Source organism: Telmatherina bonti, assembly GCF_933228915.1.
Source record: "Telmatherina bonti genome assembly, chromosome: 4".
Taxonomy (NCBI): domain Eukaryota; kingdom Metazoa; phylum Chordata; class Actinopteri; order Atheriniformes; family Telmatherinidae; genus Telmatherina; species Telmatherina bonti.
The window spans coordinates 11,231,183-11,245,641 of NC_136622.1; the positions used below are offsets into that span (position 1 = coordinate 11,231,183).

The window sequence follows — 14,459 nt, forward strand, 5'->3', positions numbered from 1 at the left end:
ACAGCTGAGAGGAAAGATAAAACCCATCGTCACTTGGTGGTACATTTGTTGAACACAAAGAATTGTACAAATCCAAATTATTCCTGTTTACTGAGTGCTGATATATATTCTGAGATGCTTTTGCCACTAAAAGTAGCTTTATTTTTCAGCTGTCTTTAAATAATGTGTTCACATGTAAGATAAGTGACAGTAACAGCAGTTGGGTGCATTTTTTTATTAACAAACATTCATGCGTTGTTCCTGTTTGTCCTTAAAAAAGTTTGGAAAGTAACTGTATAATGTGATGATTGATGGTTTTTACATTAATAGATAGAATCCATAAAAGAGGATATCACAGTTTTTCCAATATTTAATGACATATTTAAACCCCCAGTGTGTAAGAATTGCTCCTCACTAGCTCCTCACTGGTTAAACGCATTATTATCACTACCGAAGCGGCATAAATCTAAAAAAGTCAACATCTTGTGTAAGTTGTACTGTACCATCAGATCATGAGGTTCAGAATGATACATAATTTTCTCATTGATGCTGATAAGTTATAAACTTGTCCTCCATGTATTTGGTATTGATCCAATAGCTAAAAGCCAAAAGCTGCTTAACAAATCAGCTGAAACAAATGATGAAATACGAGGAAAATACGTCTGAAAGCAGCGCACAACAGCCTGCTGGCATGACTGGTATGACTTCCATTAAGATTAACAGTAACTGTTGCAAAGGAGCTTTTCCACTGTGGGCTAGCTAACAAATTAGCATCTGCTGTTTTATATCGCAAGTAACAGTAAATGATCTGACTAATTATCCAACGGGAGGATAAAGTAGTTGCTGGACTATCTGCCCTGCTTCTAACAACACCAAAATAAACTTCACAGTTAGACTGAATGAACTCACCTGTCCAGTGAAAGCTGAAACCTCCACCTCAGTTTTAAAGTCTCTCTCCCTCATAAACTGTCTCCATCTGGTAAACTCTACACCAGGAGTAGGCAACTCCGGTCCTCGAGTGCCACAGTCCTGCAAATGTTAGGAGTTTCTCTGCTGCAACACTTCTGGCACACATCAGACCTAATTAGCAGACTTGTGCAGAGCTTGACATTAAATTATGCACAAGTCCACTAATTAGCCATTGATTGGAATCAGGTGTGTTGGAGCAGGGAAACTCCTAACATTTGCAGGACTGTGGCACTTGAGGACAGGAGTTGCCTACCCCTGCTCTACACCCATGTAGTCTCTCCTTTTCTCCTGGTTATTATTTTCTTTGCTGTTTTTTCCTCCCTCTAACAGAGTATAGATGGTCCTCCATTTCAACTGAAAACATCAAGTTGAATGATCCACGTTTACTCATTTCTCCCCCTCTGTCCTCCCCCTCTTCACTCCAACAACACACAGGGATCCACAGCCAAACCACTTAAGGCTAACAAGTTTGTCCCTTTTCAGCCACCATATTTAAAGATGGCGATGTAACATGGCAGCCACCTTGTTGGGTGCGCTGCCACATTTGTATTTAAAAATAACTCATTCTTATGAGCAGACTTTCATTTGGATGCAACTGTGATTCGACTTTGGTAAAATATGTATTTATGAAAGCAATACTTAATTTTTGCCAATTAAAAAACCCAAATTAGTTACAGACTGTACCTTTAAGAAAGCAGAGTTTTTTTCTTGGGTTTTTTTCATCTTTTAGAAAAAATCTTAACTTTAAATACACACATGCATTGATGGTGCCTGATTTGAGACAGTGTCCAAATGCATGGTGAAATAAAGCAAATGAAGCAGTCCCACTGTATGTCATTAGGGAAGTGTTGAGCAGTGTATCCCTTACATCTCATTTCAATCAGCTAAAGTGACAAGAAGAAGAGACAGTAATATATCTAATGCCAGAACAGATCAACATTTTTTTTAATGTAAATTATAATTTATTCTAAACCTCACACCTAAAACCAGAACTGAACTCTACACTGCCCTCTTGTGGATGTGTTGCTAACACACATTGGAGTATGTGTGCAGTGATGTTTCACAAAGTTTGACAAAGAGTGGCTGCTTGTCAGATACATGAAAGTTATTTTACTTCCAATAGTCCTGCCATATTGAGACAATAAAATGCCATTTCATAAGGACTTCAAGTGGTCAACATAACTGGAAAACTAGTATATATGTAAAATTTTCATTTTTCAAAGACAGCAACAAGTTCACAAAGCCCTATTTAAAAAAAAACCTGAATTTTTTTAAATTATTTAAAATTTTTCTCTTATATTCCTTAAAAGTTGGTCTTTACTGTTACTTTTTAATAATGAACGTCAACTTGTAAATTAGGGGTGGGGAATGAAATAAAAAAAAAAAGAATATTGGGATTTTTTTGCTTCACAATTTTAAAATCGATATTTTTGTTTAAATTTTTTTTTTTTTTTAAGTAAAAATGATTTTAAGATTTTTGTTAAGTTGTATTGTTTTTATCAATCTTTTTCTTGTCTTGTTGGGCACGACAGCAGTAGAATAAAGGTCTGGTTGCTGTGTTGTTTTTCTTTACTGAAATTAAGAAAAAGGACTTGCAAAAAAAAAAAAAAAATTGCATACAGTTATTTACAAAAATCAGCAATATTAAAGATTCACAAGACAATCACACTGGCACCTAAAAAAAAAATCGGAATCGAATCAAATTGGGACAAAAGTATATTTTTACAGCCATATTTAAAATGTTCATTCACTGATTGAAAACTGCTGTATGTAGAGAGAGAAACATGTGACAGAATATCATCCATCTTTATTCACTATTATTAAATATTGTTACAGAGAAAGTGGATCCTGATGGTAAAGTAATGTTAAGCTATAAAAAGAATAAAACCTATTTTTAAAAGTCTAAACCTGGGTTAAAATCAGCTGCTGCAGATAGAACCTATGAACTGGCTTTTTATCAGGCATAATGTCACATCTGTTCCTTAACAAACCTTATCTTCTAATAAAATTCATCACTCCTTCCCTGCTAACAACAAACAACAGCACAACTCTCATTTACCGCTAACATCTCAACACACAGGCAAATGAATTCTCCATTAACTTTCCATTTTCTCCTTGACTGCTCTGTACTTAATAAAGGAAATATAGCGTGAAAAGCGAGTGAGCAATGCAGCAAATTATTTAACGTTTAGCTGTTTTCCTCCTTTTTTTCATAGTGATGACATGGTTGTTAAGCAGAAGTTGACTCTTTTTAGAGAACTTGAATGCCTGAGAAAATATAACACTTACTATACAGTTAATACCACATTTACAGACACAAGTACTAAACCACAAGCTGTGGAGCAAAATATATATTCAAAAGCTATTCTTGGTGCACGCAGTTTCATTCTGCAGAATGAGCAGATTGGATAGATAACACTCCTTAGAGATTTTGCTCCAGGTTGACATGATAGCATCACAGTTGCTGTAGACTTGTCAGCTGCACATCCATGATGAGCATCTCCTGTTCCACCACATCCCAAAGCTGCTCTATTGGATCAAGACAGAGAGACTTTGGAGGCCATTGGAGAAAAACTAAAAAAATTGACGTTTTTAACAAACGAGTTGGAAATGATTTGAGCTTTGTGACCTGGTGCATTATCCTGCTGGAAGGAACCATCAGAAGATGGTAAATTGTCCTCATAAAGGTCACGGTGAGTTATAATACTTAGATAGGCTGTTTGAACTGTCCCTTGGTGCTACTGAAGAGCAATTTGAACCATTGATTCAAGGCAGGATGGATCCATACTTTCATGTTTTTATGTCCAATTTCGACCGTACTATCAGAATATTTTAGTTGAATTTGAGAGTCATAATACTCATAGACTCATTCATACGCTGGGTAACATCTTTCTAATCTTCAGTTTTGGTAAGTGTGCGTAACCTGTAGCCTAAGCTTCCTCTTTGTAGCTGAAAGGAGTGAGACCCGGTGTGGTCTTCTGCACGGTGGCCAGTCAGCTGCAAGGTTTGTGGTGCTGTCTCTTCCAACAATAGTGATTATTTGAGTTCTTTACCTTTCTTCCTGCGTAGTGGCATAGTGGTTAGCACTGTGGCCTCACAGTAAGAAGGTCACTGGTTCGACATGCTGTATTTGGTATTTAATTCCACTGTAAATCAACGTTTTTCCAGTGATGGTCTAAGAGACCTTCTAACCTTTCAAGCACCTGCTCTGCACATTAGTGAAGCAAACTTTTCAGTGACTGGAATTAATTTAAAGAAAAATCTCAACCATTTTTCCCCCCAAAAAATCGATTCCTATGATTTTCTAACAGAAAAGAAAAAAATGCAAAAAAAAAAACCCAAAATATTTTTTTGCAAACATCAAGAGATTAATCAAACGTTTGTCAGCTTTTCAACTTGAAACATCACAAAGCGTCTACCTTTAAGCTTACATTTTAATTTGGAATGTGTATCCTCCTCACTCGGTTTGGTTACATGAAAGGTTAAGTTATGTCATTGTTAAGTTTTCAATCTGACAAACAACAAACAAAATTTATAAAAAACTGTATTAATATTTAGAATTCAGCTGCATTTACACACACTTCTGCTTCACTGTTTTAACATAAAAATGGTCGATGATAGAACTGTGGAGCACCTTGAATATTATTTTAGCCATCATGCAGAAATAATTGGATCCTTCATTCCATGTGGAGATATTAGTCCAGCTTTGAGAGCTCTGACAGTTTTAACCAAACTACTTGCATTTACTTGCACTTTTAAAGCTTGGTTTTGGTTTTTGTAAGAAATTCGGCTTCTCTAGAGTCATGCAAACATCTGACAAGAGAGACAGTTGCGTCTGTGATCTCTTCATAAACAAAACACGCCACCTGCAAGTTAGATATTTGAGAATTCAACTGCTTCAGCTGTTTTGTTATTGACTGAAACTGCTGTCAGTTTTACTTTAACACATCCCCATGTAGACCTAATACAATCTAGCAGGTTCCTCTATGTTTGGAGCTCAGAGTGACGGTCAATAATGTGGCCTGACAGCTTCTCAAACTGTGTCTTTGAGCATGTGAGAAGGGGGGGAAAAATGCCAATCTTATCCTGCTGAGAGACAGAGGATTCAGCAGGTGACTCAGAGAATGAAAAAAGAAGATTAAAAAGACTAAAATGTTTGTGTGTGTGTGCATGCTTTGTGTGTGTGGAAATGACTGAGTGAAGGAGAGTGTGACGCACAAGGTAAATGTATATTTTTTGTGTCAGCAGAGCAGTTGGCTAGCCGTCTAATCCATGGTAGTGTTTTGGGTTTGTGAGTCTCGGAACATTTCCCGATCTTTGCCTCTTATTGTGGGAAATAAAAGAGAAAAAAAATCCACAAAGTACATCTATAGTGATGTTACATTGTGTATGTGCACACAGTCTTGTGTGACAATTCAAAAGCTACATTTTGCATAGAATAAGTTAACTCAGTTATAAAGATTCAACTTTGTGTTGAAAGTTTTTACACTACGTACGTGTATGTGTATGTGTATATATATATATATATATATATATATATATATATATATATATATATATATAATTATATAGGTGTATAATGTTAACATGTGCAGGCTTCAACATTGTGTTGTAGACTTTTACACTTAATACACAGTTTATTAATTTAATATTAATGCTTTATTAAATTTATTAAAAAAGCACTTGAACACCACATCAGTTGCAAAAAAGTGATAAACGTAGAAAGCTCACAGGGAGAGCAGCAGACGGCACACTAAACACACACACAGGCGTTAAGTCACTACACTGTTAAGCAGTTTTCTTTTTGCTAAAAGTTGGTGCAATTGTTTAACCATGATCCAAGATGGCTGACCTACTTTATTTTCAGGGATCTGCATTTTGTGTAATTTTTTAAGTAGATTTATCTAGGCTTTTTAAAAACAAATAGTCTGTTGTGATATCACAGTGACATCATAAATAAGCAAATCAAAAAGATTATTTGGATGGATTTTTTTTTAAATATATGTGGGTTCTAGTGCCATTTATTGCACAGGAGACAGATGAGAAAGTGGGTCTGGGAGATGCCAGGATTTGGTTTTTTTTTTATGGGGTGTATGCTATCCCAGGTGAACTAAACATCTACGTCTCCAGGAGCATTCAGCAACAACAAAACCAGTTATTTCCCTCATCTTTCTGTCTGTTTTTTTCCTCCTAATGTGAAACATTCCAATGATGGTTGAGTAACCATGCTACCCTCGTCTGTTTTCTCCTCTACCAGGAAAAACTGATAGGATAGCTGTTAAACTTTGCTGCTTCTGCCTCCAAACTGAGGTCAGGAGTTGGAGACTGTTCCTCTTTGGCTGAAGCTACAGCCAGGTTCACATTTAGCTCCCTTTACCTTGCCCAGCAATGGTAGACACGTCTAATTCATCACGTTATTCTGGTGTCTATTTCACTGCTTCTTGTACATAACATATCTTCTTATGGTGGATTCATGCTAATATTGCAGGAAGTGGGATGCTGAACAACCAGTGAGCTGCTACATTAAATGGGTTTGTGATACGGACATTCTCACCTCATTGAATGGACATTATCAGTGCTTATCAGCCCATTTTTATGGGACATTTATCATTTATCCATATTGCTGACAAACTTTCTACTATATAGCAACAAAATGTTTTTCTTTTTCAATCTACAAAACAACCAACATTTATATTATACATTTTAAAGAAATTCTGGCATCATATAAACAAGAAGCCAAAGTTAGAAAGCTGTATGAATACATGAGCTCACTCGGTCACATGAAGGTTGCAGTAGTCGCTAACAGCAAGCCGAAGATAAACTGCCAGTAAAACAACTCCTAACTTATTGTTCTTTATTAAACTCACATCAAGATGAGTTGTTGTTGGTACCAGAGCCACTTATTCTTTTACTCTGTTCCACATTTACAAAGACAAGAAGTCTGTTTATATAATCTATATAACCTGAAAATCCTGTCCTCATTAACTCTACAGTGAAAATGTTTAATAATTTGCAACTCTTCTAAGTTCTCCTATAATAAAATAGATGAAATGCTCTCCCATGTGGTTGCATTTTTATTCTGACTGGACAGTTATATATATAAACACAGCTTCTACTGAATAGCTGACAACATATCTCAGGGCTGGAGAGAACTGAAGGCAAGCGGGTCAAGGGTGAGTGCATTGACTGCTCCAGAACGATAAGAGCTACAGAGACACTAATGGCACAGATCAGACAAACACAGTGGGTTTGCTGTGGCTTGTGTTTGACCTGAGCTGCTGGTGGCTTGTCTCTGTGTGAAAACAGAGGCAGCAGGAGGTCAGGGACAGGTGAGCAGTGAAGACTGGACATTACAGAAATTGATGAATGATGCTGTTGCTGAATGACAAAGAATAAATGTCCCATAATAGTTTGATGCTTAACAATCCCGTACACTTCTACATGCTTTGTAAGATAAATGTTTGGAAGCATCTCCAGAACGAATCAAGCCTGTGGTGTAAAGGAAGTGGAGAGTTAAAACCCCAGCAGCTCAGAACACCAGAAGTCAAAGCCGTCCAAACCTAGAGAACATAGAGGAAAGGATATCGGTATGAGCATGTGCAGGGCCTTAACCCTTTAATGCATCGTGTGCACTACAGTGGACACCTATTTAAAGGCTGTTTTCTACTATATTCACAAGTGAGGATGGTATATTTGCAATTTTGCCACTTCAGTAGACATTAGTAAAAGTCACCCAACACACTGCCACTCACTGAAGAATAAACAAACATAGCATAGAATTTCATATATGCATGTACATGTAATTAGTTTCTCTTAGTGATAAACAGGACAAGAAAATGATACCAGTCCATTTTTATAGAATATTTCTAATAAATAAACATGACAATATATTATTTTATGAATATTTATAAAGAATAGATCAAATAAATAAACAAAATAAAAAGTAAAATAACATTAAAGACAAGGGAAAGTGTCTGTGTAAGTGTCTGTAGAAGTAAAATGTTGCATGGGAAAAAATGGGACATTGTTATATCATAAATCATGCATCGGAGGGTTAAGAGACTTTATTTTGCTTAAGGGGTCTTTAAAAAAGAGGCATGTTTTGCTACTGGAATGAATATATATATATGTATATATATATATATATATATATATATATATATATATATATATATATATATATATATATATATATATATATATATATATATATATATATATATGTATGTATACATATATATAGATGTATATATATATACATCTATATATCTATATCTATATATATCTATTTCTATATATACATATATATATATATGTATGTATACATATATATACATATATATATATATATATATATATATATATATATATATATATATATATATATAAGTATAAGAATGGCTTTTTTTTCCACTCTCTCCAGACTGCGTCATGTAGTAGCATGGTCCGGAGTTGACCCCCTATGATCCTAATGTATCTCTGTTCTTATCTATTGTAAGGCGCTGCCGGTAAAACTCGTGCGGGGCCTAAGCTTCAGTTTCGTTCTGAATTTTTCTTTGTCATAAATGTTACATGTCTGTATGTCAAACCTTGGACGAGCTGGCTTGAACCTGAACTTCCCCTCGGGGATGAATAAAGTATCTTTGATTTGATTTTGGTTTGATATATATATATATATATATATATATATATATATATATATATATATATATATATATATATATATATATATATGTATGTATATAAACTTTATAACGGCTCCGTTGGGTCTTTAAAAGATTTTGATGGTAAAACTCCACTTTTACATCCGTCACAACGTAAATGACATATGTCAGATTTGTGTCACCAAACCAAGAGAAGAAATTTAAACAAAGACAAATACAAAAAAAGTAGGGATGAAGAATGTGTAGAAGTGGTTAAAAGTGGAAAGGGGGATATAGCAGAAAGGAAGACATTTTCATAAGCTCTGAAGGGAAAAATATGAGCTGGAGTGCTGAGAAAATCCCTGCAAGAATAATTGAAGGCAACAGCGCGGGAACGACTGATGAGCAGGGTGAAAAGCCGTGAAGTAAAAATGTTCCAAAGAATTAGAAAAAGGAAACATTTGGTGATAAAAAGCAGTAAATGACAGAAAAGGTGAAGTAGAGTGAGAGTAGAAGGAAAGGAGGGAAAAGAGGCGAGCAGGAGATGATCATGTGACATCAGTGAGTCAGGAATCAAAGCCTTTCAGCATGCAGCGGTGAGGACCTTTGGTTTTCATTTATTTATGTAATTATTCCTTTGTTTTATGTATGTGTGTTTGTGTGAGCATGTGTGCATGTGTGTGTGTGTGTGTGTGTGTGTGTGTCCATATGGAAAGATAAAGGATATTCTGCCTGAACAGGCCTGGATTGCCTTCAAAAGGCTGATGCGTCACTGGAACTTTGTTCTTCTAACAAAATGATGATAATAATTTTTTTCCAGACAAATAGACAGCTGCACACACACACACACACACACACACACACACACACACACACACACACACACACACACCAGTCCGTAAAATTTGTGGACTTGCTGGGATGTGGGTCTCCATGGAAACGACTACACTCTAGAGCTTGGTGATGTATAATGACAGTGAGCATTGCACCTGAGGTGTGACGGAGAGGACGGAAAGGGGGGAAAAAAGAGGGAAAAGATCACAGTCGATCATGAAAAGAGGAGGAATCCATGTTGAGACCTCACGTGTTGCAAACAGAACCGAAGCTACAGACGGAAATCAGCCCCAGTGTTGGTCACCATCGTTTCACTGCAAACACCTTGGTGTGTGTATGTCGCAGTGCATTCAATCCAGTAATATTCATGAAATTATTCCATTTTTCAGCAAATATTCTCACATCAAAAGCTTCAAATCACCTTACCAGAACAAAAATGAAATGATAACAATAATAATAATTTAACAGTTTTTGATGCTTTGACAACTTTGCTTTGTTAAACTAGGATGTAAACATTCATTCATTCATTCATTCATTCATTCATTCATACATTCATTCATTCATTCATTCATTTTCCTAACCGCTTAATCCAGTTCAGGGTCGCCGGGAAGCATGGAGTGTATCCCAGCAGTCTTTGGGAGAAAGGCAGGAAGTAAACAGTTTAATTAAATTGAAAAACAGGAATTGCAACATGTCTAATTCCTGCTTTATGGAAAAAATATGAGAAGAACGTAAAAGAAAATAAACATTCAAATGTCAATACAACAAAAAGTGAGGCTATTTAAATTATAAAGTTATCAATTAAATGTTTTCTTTTCTTTCTTTTTAGCAAACGTTAAATATTGCAGTTAAAACTACCAAAAAAGAAACATTCTATGTATTTCTCTACACGAAGCAGACAAAAAAGCTTTTAACACAGTTCTCATGTTTCGATGCGTATAGAAGCCTCTGACTGGTACGGTAAATTATATCATCTAAACATAAAAGCTTTGAATGTTTCCGGATCTTAATATTCGGCAGGATGCAGTCATGGAAGATTCTGCATCATTATAAATTAAATCAAACTTTAGATTACTTTCTAATGTTAGTGATTTATGGTTGATCACATGTAGAAACTCCTGTTTCCTTTTCCTGTTTCACTAACTTGTCAGTGTTTGTGATCATTGCTCCTGTTTACTGTTTGTTCCTCTGAATCAAATGGATGTTATTCTCTACATATGAGGCATTTTATTTGACTTGACAGCTATAGATTTTATTCTAAAGGCTTGGAGTTCAGATGTTTGCCTGATCGCTCAGCAGCTCTGCACGCTGAATTGATTTATTCGATCATCATGGTGCAGTTCCAGCTATCTGTAGAGCTGATCTAGCAGAGCGTGGAAGCCAAGAGGAGCAATGATCAGCTTGGCAAAGGGACCTAAAAACCCCAAGATACTTGATCCGCAGAAGAAATGGGGCAACTTATCCCTCCACAATGCAGAAGCAGTCAAGTGAAGGATGATGGAGCCGCAAACTTTGGATGCAAACCTTGAAGCAGTTCTTTCAAATACCAAAGCTTTGGTTCCAGCCTGGCTTTCTGGCACTGGAGCCAAAGCTTTGGTATTTGAAAGAACTGCTTCAAAGTCTGTGTCTGGCTTCACACCAGCACCGAAACTGGTCTGAATAAAAAAAAAAAAAAAAAAAAAGGGCTTCTCAGTCTTGGTGCAGAAAACAGTGATCCTTGGTGTCGGGTGGGGAGAAAACTGCAGTATGTACGATGCAGGAAGCAGGATTAAGCCCGCCGTCTGCACATGGCTGCAGCTCTGAATGCTCAGAGCTGACACCGCCAAAGTTTCTATCAATCAAACCTGTCTACGTCGACCGAGAAATGCCGCCGCAGCAGGAGAAGCTCCAATGCTTTTACAGATGGGGAGTGTGCATGCCAAGCATGCTCTGCACGGTGGGAGTGTTTGTGAGCAATGCTCCTGGATTCCTCACCACGGCCTTTGTTGACTCAACATTATTGAAATATATCCCTTTAATTGTGAGCTGGAATGTGTCACATTTCAGCAGGATTCTGCACGTTTATGCCTAAAACCTGCAATCTGGACTAAATTTCAGGTTTGTGTTGTTGAAATGGCGGAGGAGGGCAAAAATCAGCGGCTAGGGATTTTAAAACATGAGCTTCGGTGATCTGTGGGAGATGATGTCAAGTTATGACAAAAGAGACGAGAGTGAAAAGTAGAGAATTTTACAGAAAGTCTGATTTTGCCTCACCAACTTTGATTTTTTTTTTAAGTAAACTAATTTTACTTGACAAAAGCTGCGGGGTCCCATGCTAAACTTACTGATTGCTGTACTTAAGCAAAATAGAAAATGTGCCAAAAACTTCTGATTGTTGTTAAACCAAAACTCTGAGAGGGAAAAATTACAAAAAAAAAAAAAGAAAATCTGTAGCAGCGTTCATAGGGTACCATTCAGAAGATGTTTTCCAGTCAGAAGTGCAACATGACAGCTGACAGCACTTCTCCAAACAACACTCCCGCAGATGTCAGTCAGCCGCTGCAGTGGGAAACATTCACCCCAGAGGCTGCAATCTGAGCCAAAAATACACCCCAAAATAGTTTTATCCTCTTCTGAAAATGATTCACAACTGCTGAAAGTCATTGTTGTCTGTTTCCTGCTGCAGAAATGAACTGGCGTTAGTTAATGAGACGCTACGTTTCTACTCTGAGCTGCAGCTGATAATCTTCTCTGCACAGTCGCTGGTTTGTTTCTTCCCCTCAAAGACGACTTTAGTGTGTGACAGGAAGAGAAGTTGACTCATGGGGATTCTTCATCACTCTGCCAGGAAGGGTTTCTCTTGGTGCATATCAGCTCAGAGCACGTGTGACCGAGTCGAGTTCGTTACGCACCTTAAACTCCAGCTGCAGCTGTGCATGCAGATGTTTGTGCTTTGCATTTAGACGTTTCTGATTGGACGACGGTTTAACAGAATTTTTTTTCATTATTTTTCTTAATTGTGAGAACAAAGAGTCAGACTTAAACATTGTTTTTATGTATAATTACTGCAAAATTCCCATACTTAACAGCGAAGCAGCAGACTTTCTCCAATCTGCAGGAAGCAGAAAGAAAAAAAGTGCATGTTTTTTTTCCATCTTTTCTCAAATTACTGGAGGAAGCTCCAGTCCTGCAGGGACTGCAACTGGGTTTAAAAATAACTTGTAATACTGTAATGGTGCTCCACTGACCAGCGATCTCCTCCGTCTTTCTGCATTTGAGACGCAGTGTCAGTCATCCTAACACGTTTCTCTCCATTTTGCAGGAAATGAGCCGTCACCGTTGGGCTCAGTGGAAAGCTACAACCCAGTGAAGCGGCGCTGGGAGTATGTGGCGCCCATGCCCACTGCACGCTGCTCCTCCGCGCTCCTGCAGACAAACAGCATGCTCTTTGTGATTGGAGGAGTCGCACAGGGACCCAGCAACGTTGTGGAATCGCTCTGCTTACAGGAAACAGTGTGACGTACAACACACACACACACACACATACAATCACCCACAAACAGAGGAATACGTCCAAACTGGCCTTGATACTTTATTTGTGGAGGAGCAGAAACTCTGGAACGTACGGATGGATCGGAGCCACAGATCACGCTTCTAAACGTTCTAACTTCATGTCCAACCAATGGAGTTGTCTTGTTCGCTGCGATGGGACGTTGTTGTGAGATGACACTCTACACTCATCGTCCAGAGGGACTTGCAGGAAGGTTTGCAACAGAGTGGGACGAATACAAGACAAAGAATGCTGCAGCAGACCTCCGAGGAGAGAAAACTGACAGATTTTTGTTCTTGTTTTTGTTCATACTCTGGAGAAATCAGAGGAAAGCAAAAATACAGATAGTGTCTGAAGAAACAGCACGCCTTTCTCAGAAAAAAAAAAAAAAAAAGCAGGGTACTTTTCTGGATATTAAAGGAACACAGGGCCATATCTGAAATTCTTCTTCTTTACAGCAGCTGCGTCGCTCTCACTTCTGCAGCGGCGGCACGCTCGGACACTTTTCTATGACTTGGAAACAACTCTTTGAGTTTTAGACAGCTGTGTTCTCCGAATGGGAATGTCTCTTATTGCTTCTGTTGTTGCTGTTGTTTTACTCCTGTGTGTGTGTGTGTGTGTGTGTGTGTGTGTGTGTGTGAGCGTTGGCTAACAGCCGCTACCGCAGTGTGGACAACAGTGAACTTGAACATGCATTCACATCCCAAGCAAGTCAAGCAGCTGCCAATCAAAAACTCCGTCCGCTTTCTCCAACGGCGGCTGATGTCAAACCTGTCAGAACTTCACTCTGATACAAATCCCAGCATCTGTGCACCACAGCGGTCCATCTCCCAACTCGAGCTGTCAAGTGACACCAAAGCACAGGCTTGACTTTGCTCTTGGATTGAATGCATGGCTGCTGGCTGCACTGAAGCATCGTGTAATACATCAGCTATAATACATCAGATCAAACTTTATATCTTTAGCACTTTTCATGTTACGGACAACTCAGAGTGCTTTACAGGATAAAACCAACCAATAAACATTCACATACAAAAAGTTGATAACAAGGCATTTAAAAAGTATCCAAAAACAGTGTTAAGCTGCTTTCCACACACTCATACGAAGTCATACTCATACAAACACAGGGACAGACAGAAACCCCCCACACCCCCCTGGTTTCTCACACATCACATGGTCTCTGGACCACTTGCAGAAGCAGAAACAGGTGTGTTATTTCCACAGAAATGATAGCATGTCCATAAATACAACCCAGAAATGCAGCTACTCACCACCACAACTGGACAGGGTTAGGGTTAGAAACCAATACTAAGTAAAATGCATCTTTATTAGAGTTGGTTTCTCATCAAAGAAAATGTATGGAAGATATGATAACTTAATCACAGAAAGATCCTAACTGATGAATTCATTCAATTGTGACAAAATAACTCAGACTTCCTGACCTACTTACTAAAACATAAATGTAACGTAATGGAAGTATTATTGATTGAAAGCAAAGGTTACGT

The 14,459-nt window shown here is 37.7% G+C and overlaps 1 protein-coding gene across 1 annotated transcript in view; it reads left to right on the forward strand.

The window, feature by feature from the left end:
- klhdc8b (kelch domain containing 8B) overlaps window positions 1-12,923 on the forward strand; it is a gene marked incomplete at both ends in the record, with an annotated part of 177,116 nt that extends 164,193 nt beyond the window's left edge. The window contains one exon of the mRNA XM_079238940.1: window positions 12,727-12,923. Within this exon, the coding sequence (XP_079095066.1) occupies window positions 12,727-12,923 (197 nt within the window). The remainder of the gene's footprint in view (window positions 1-12,726) is intronic.
- Between the last annotated feature and the right edge of the window lie 1,536 nt (window positions 12,924-14,459).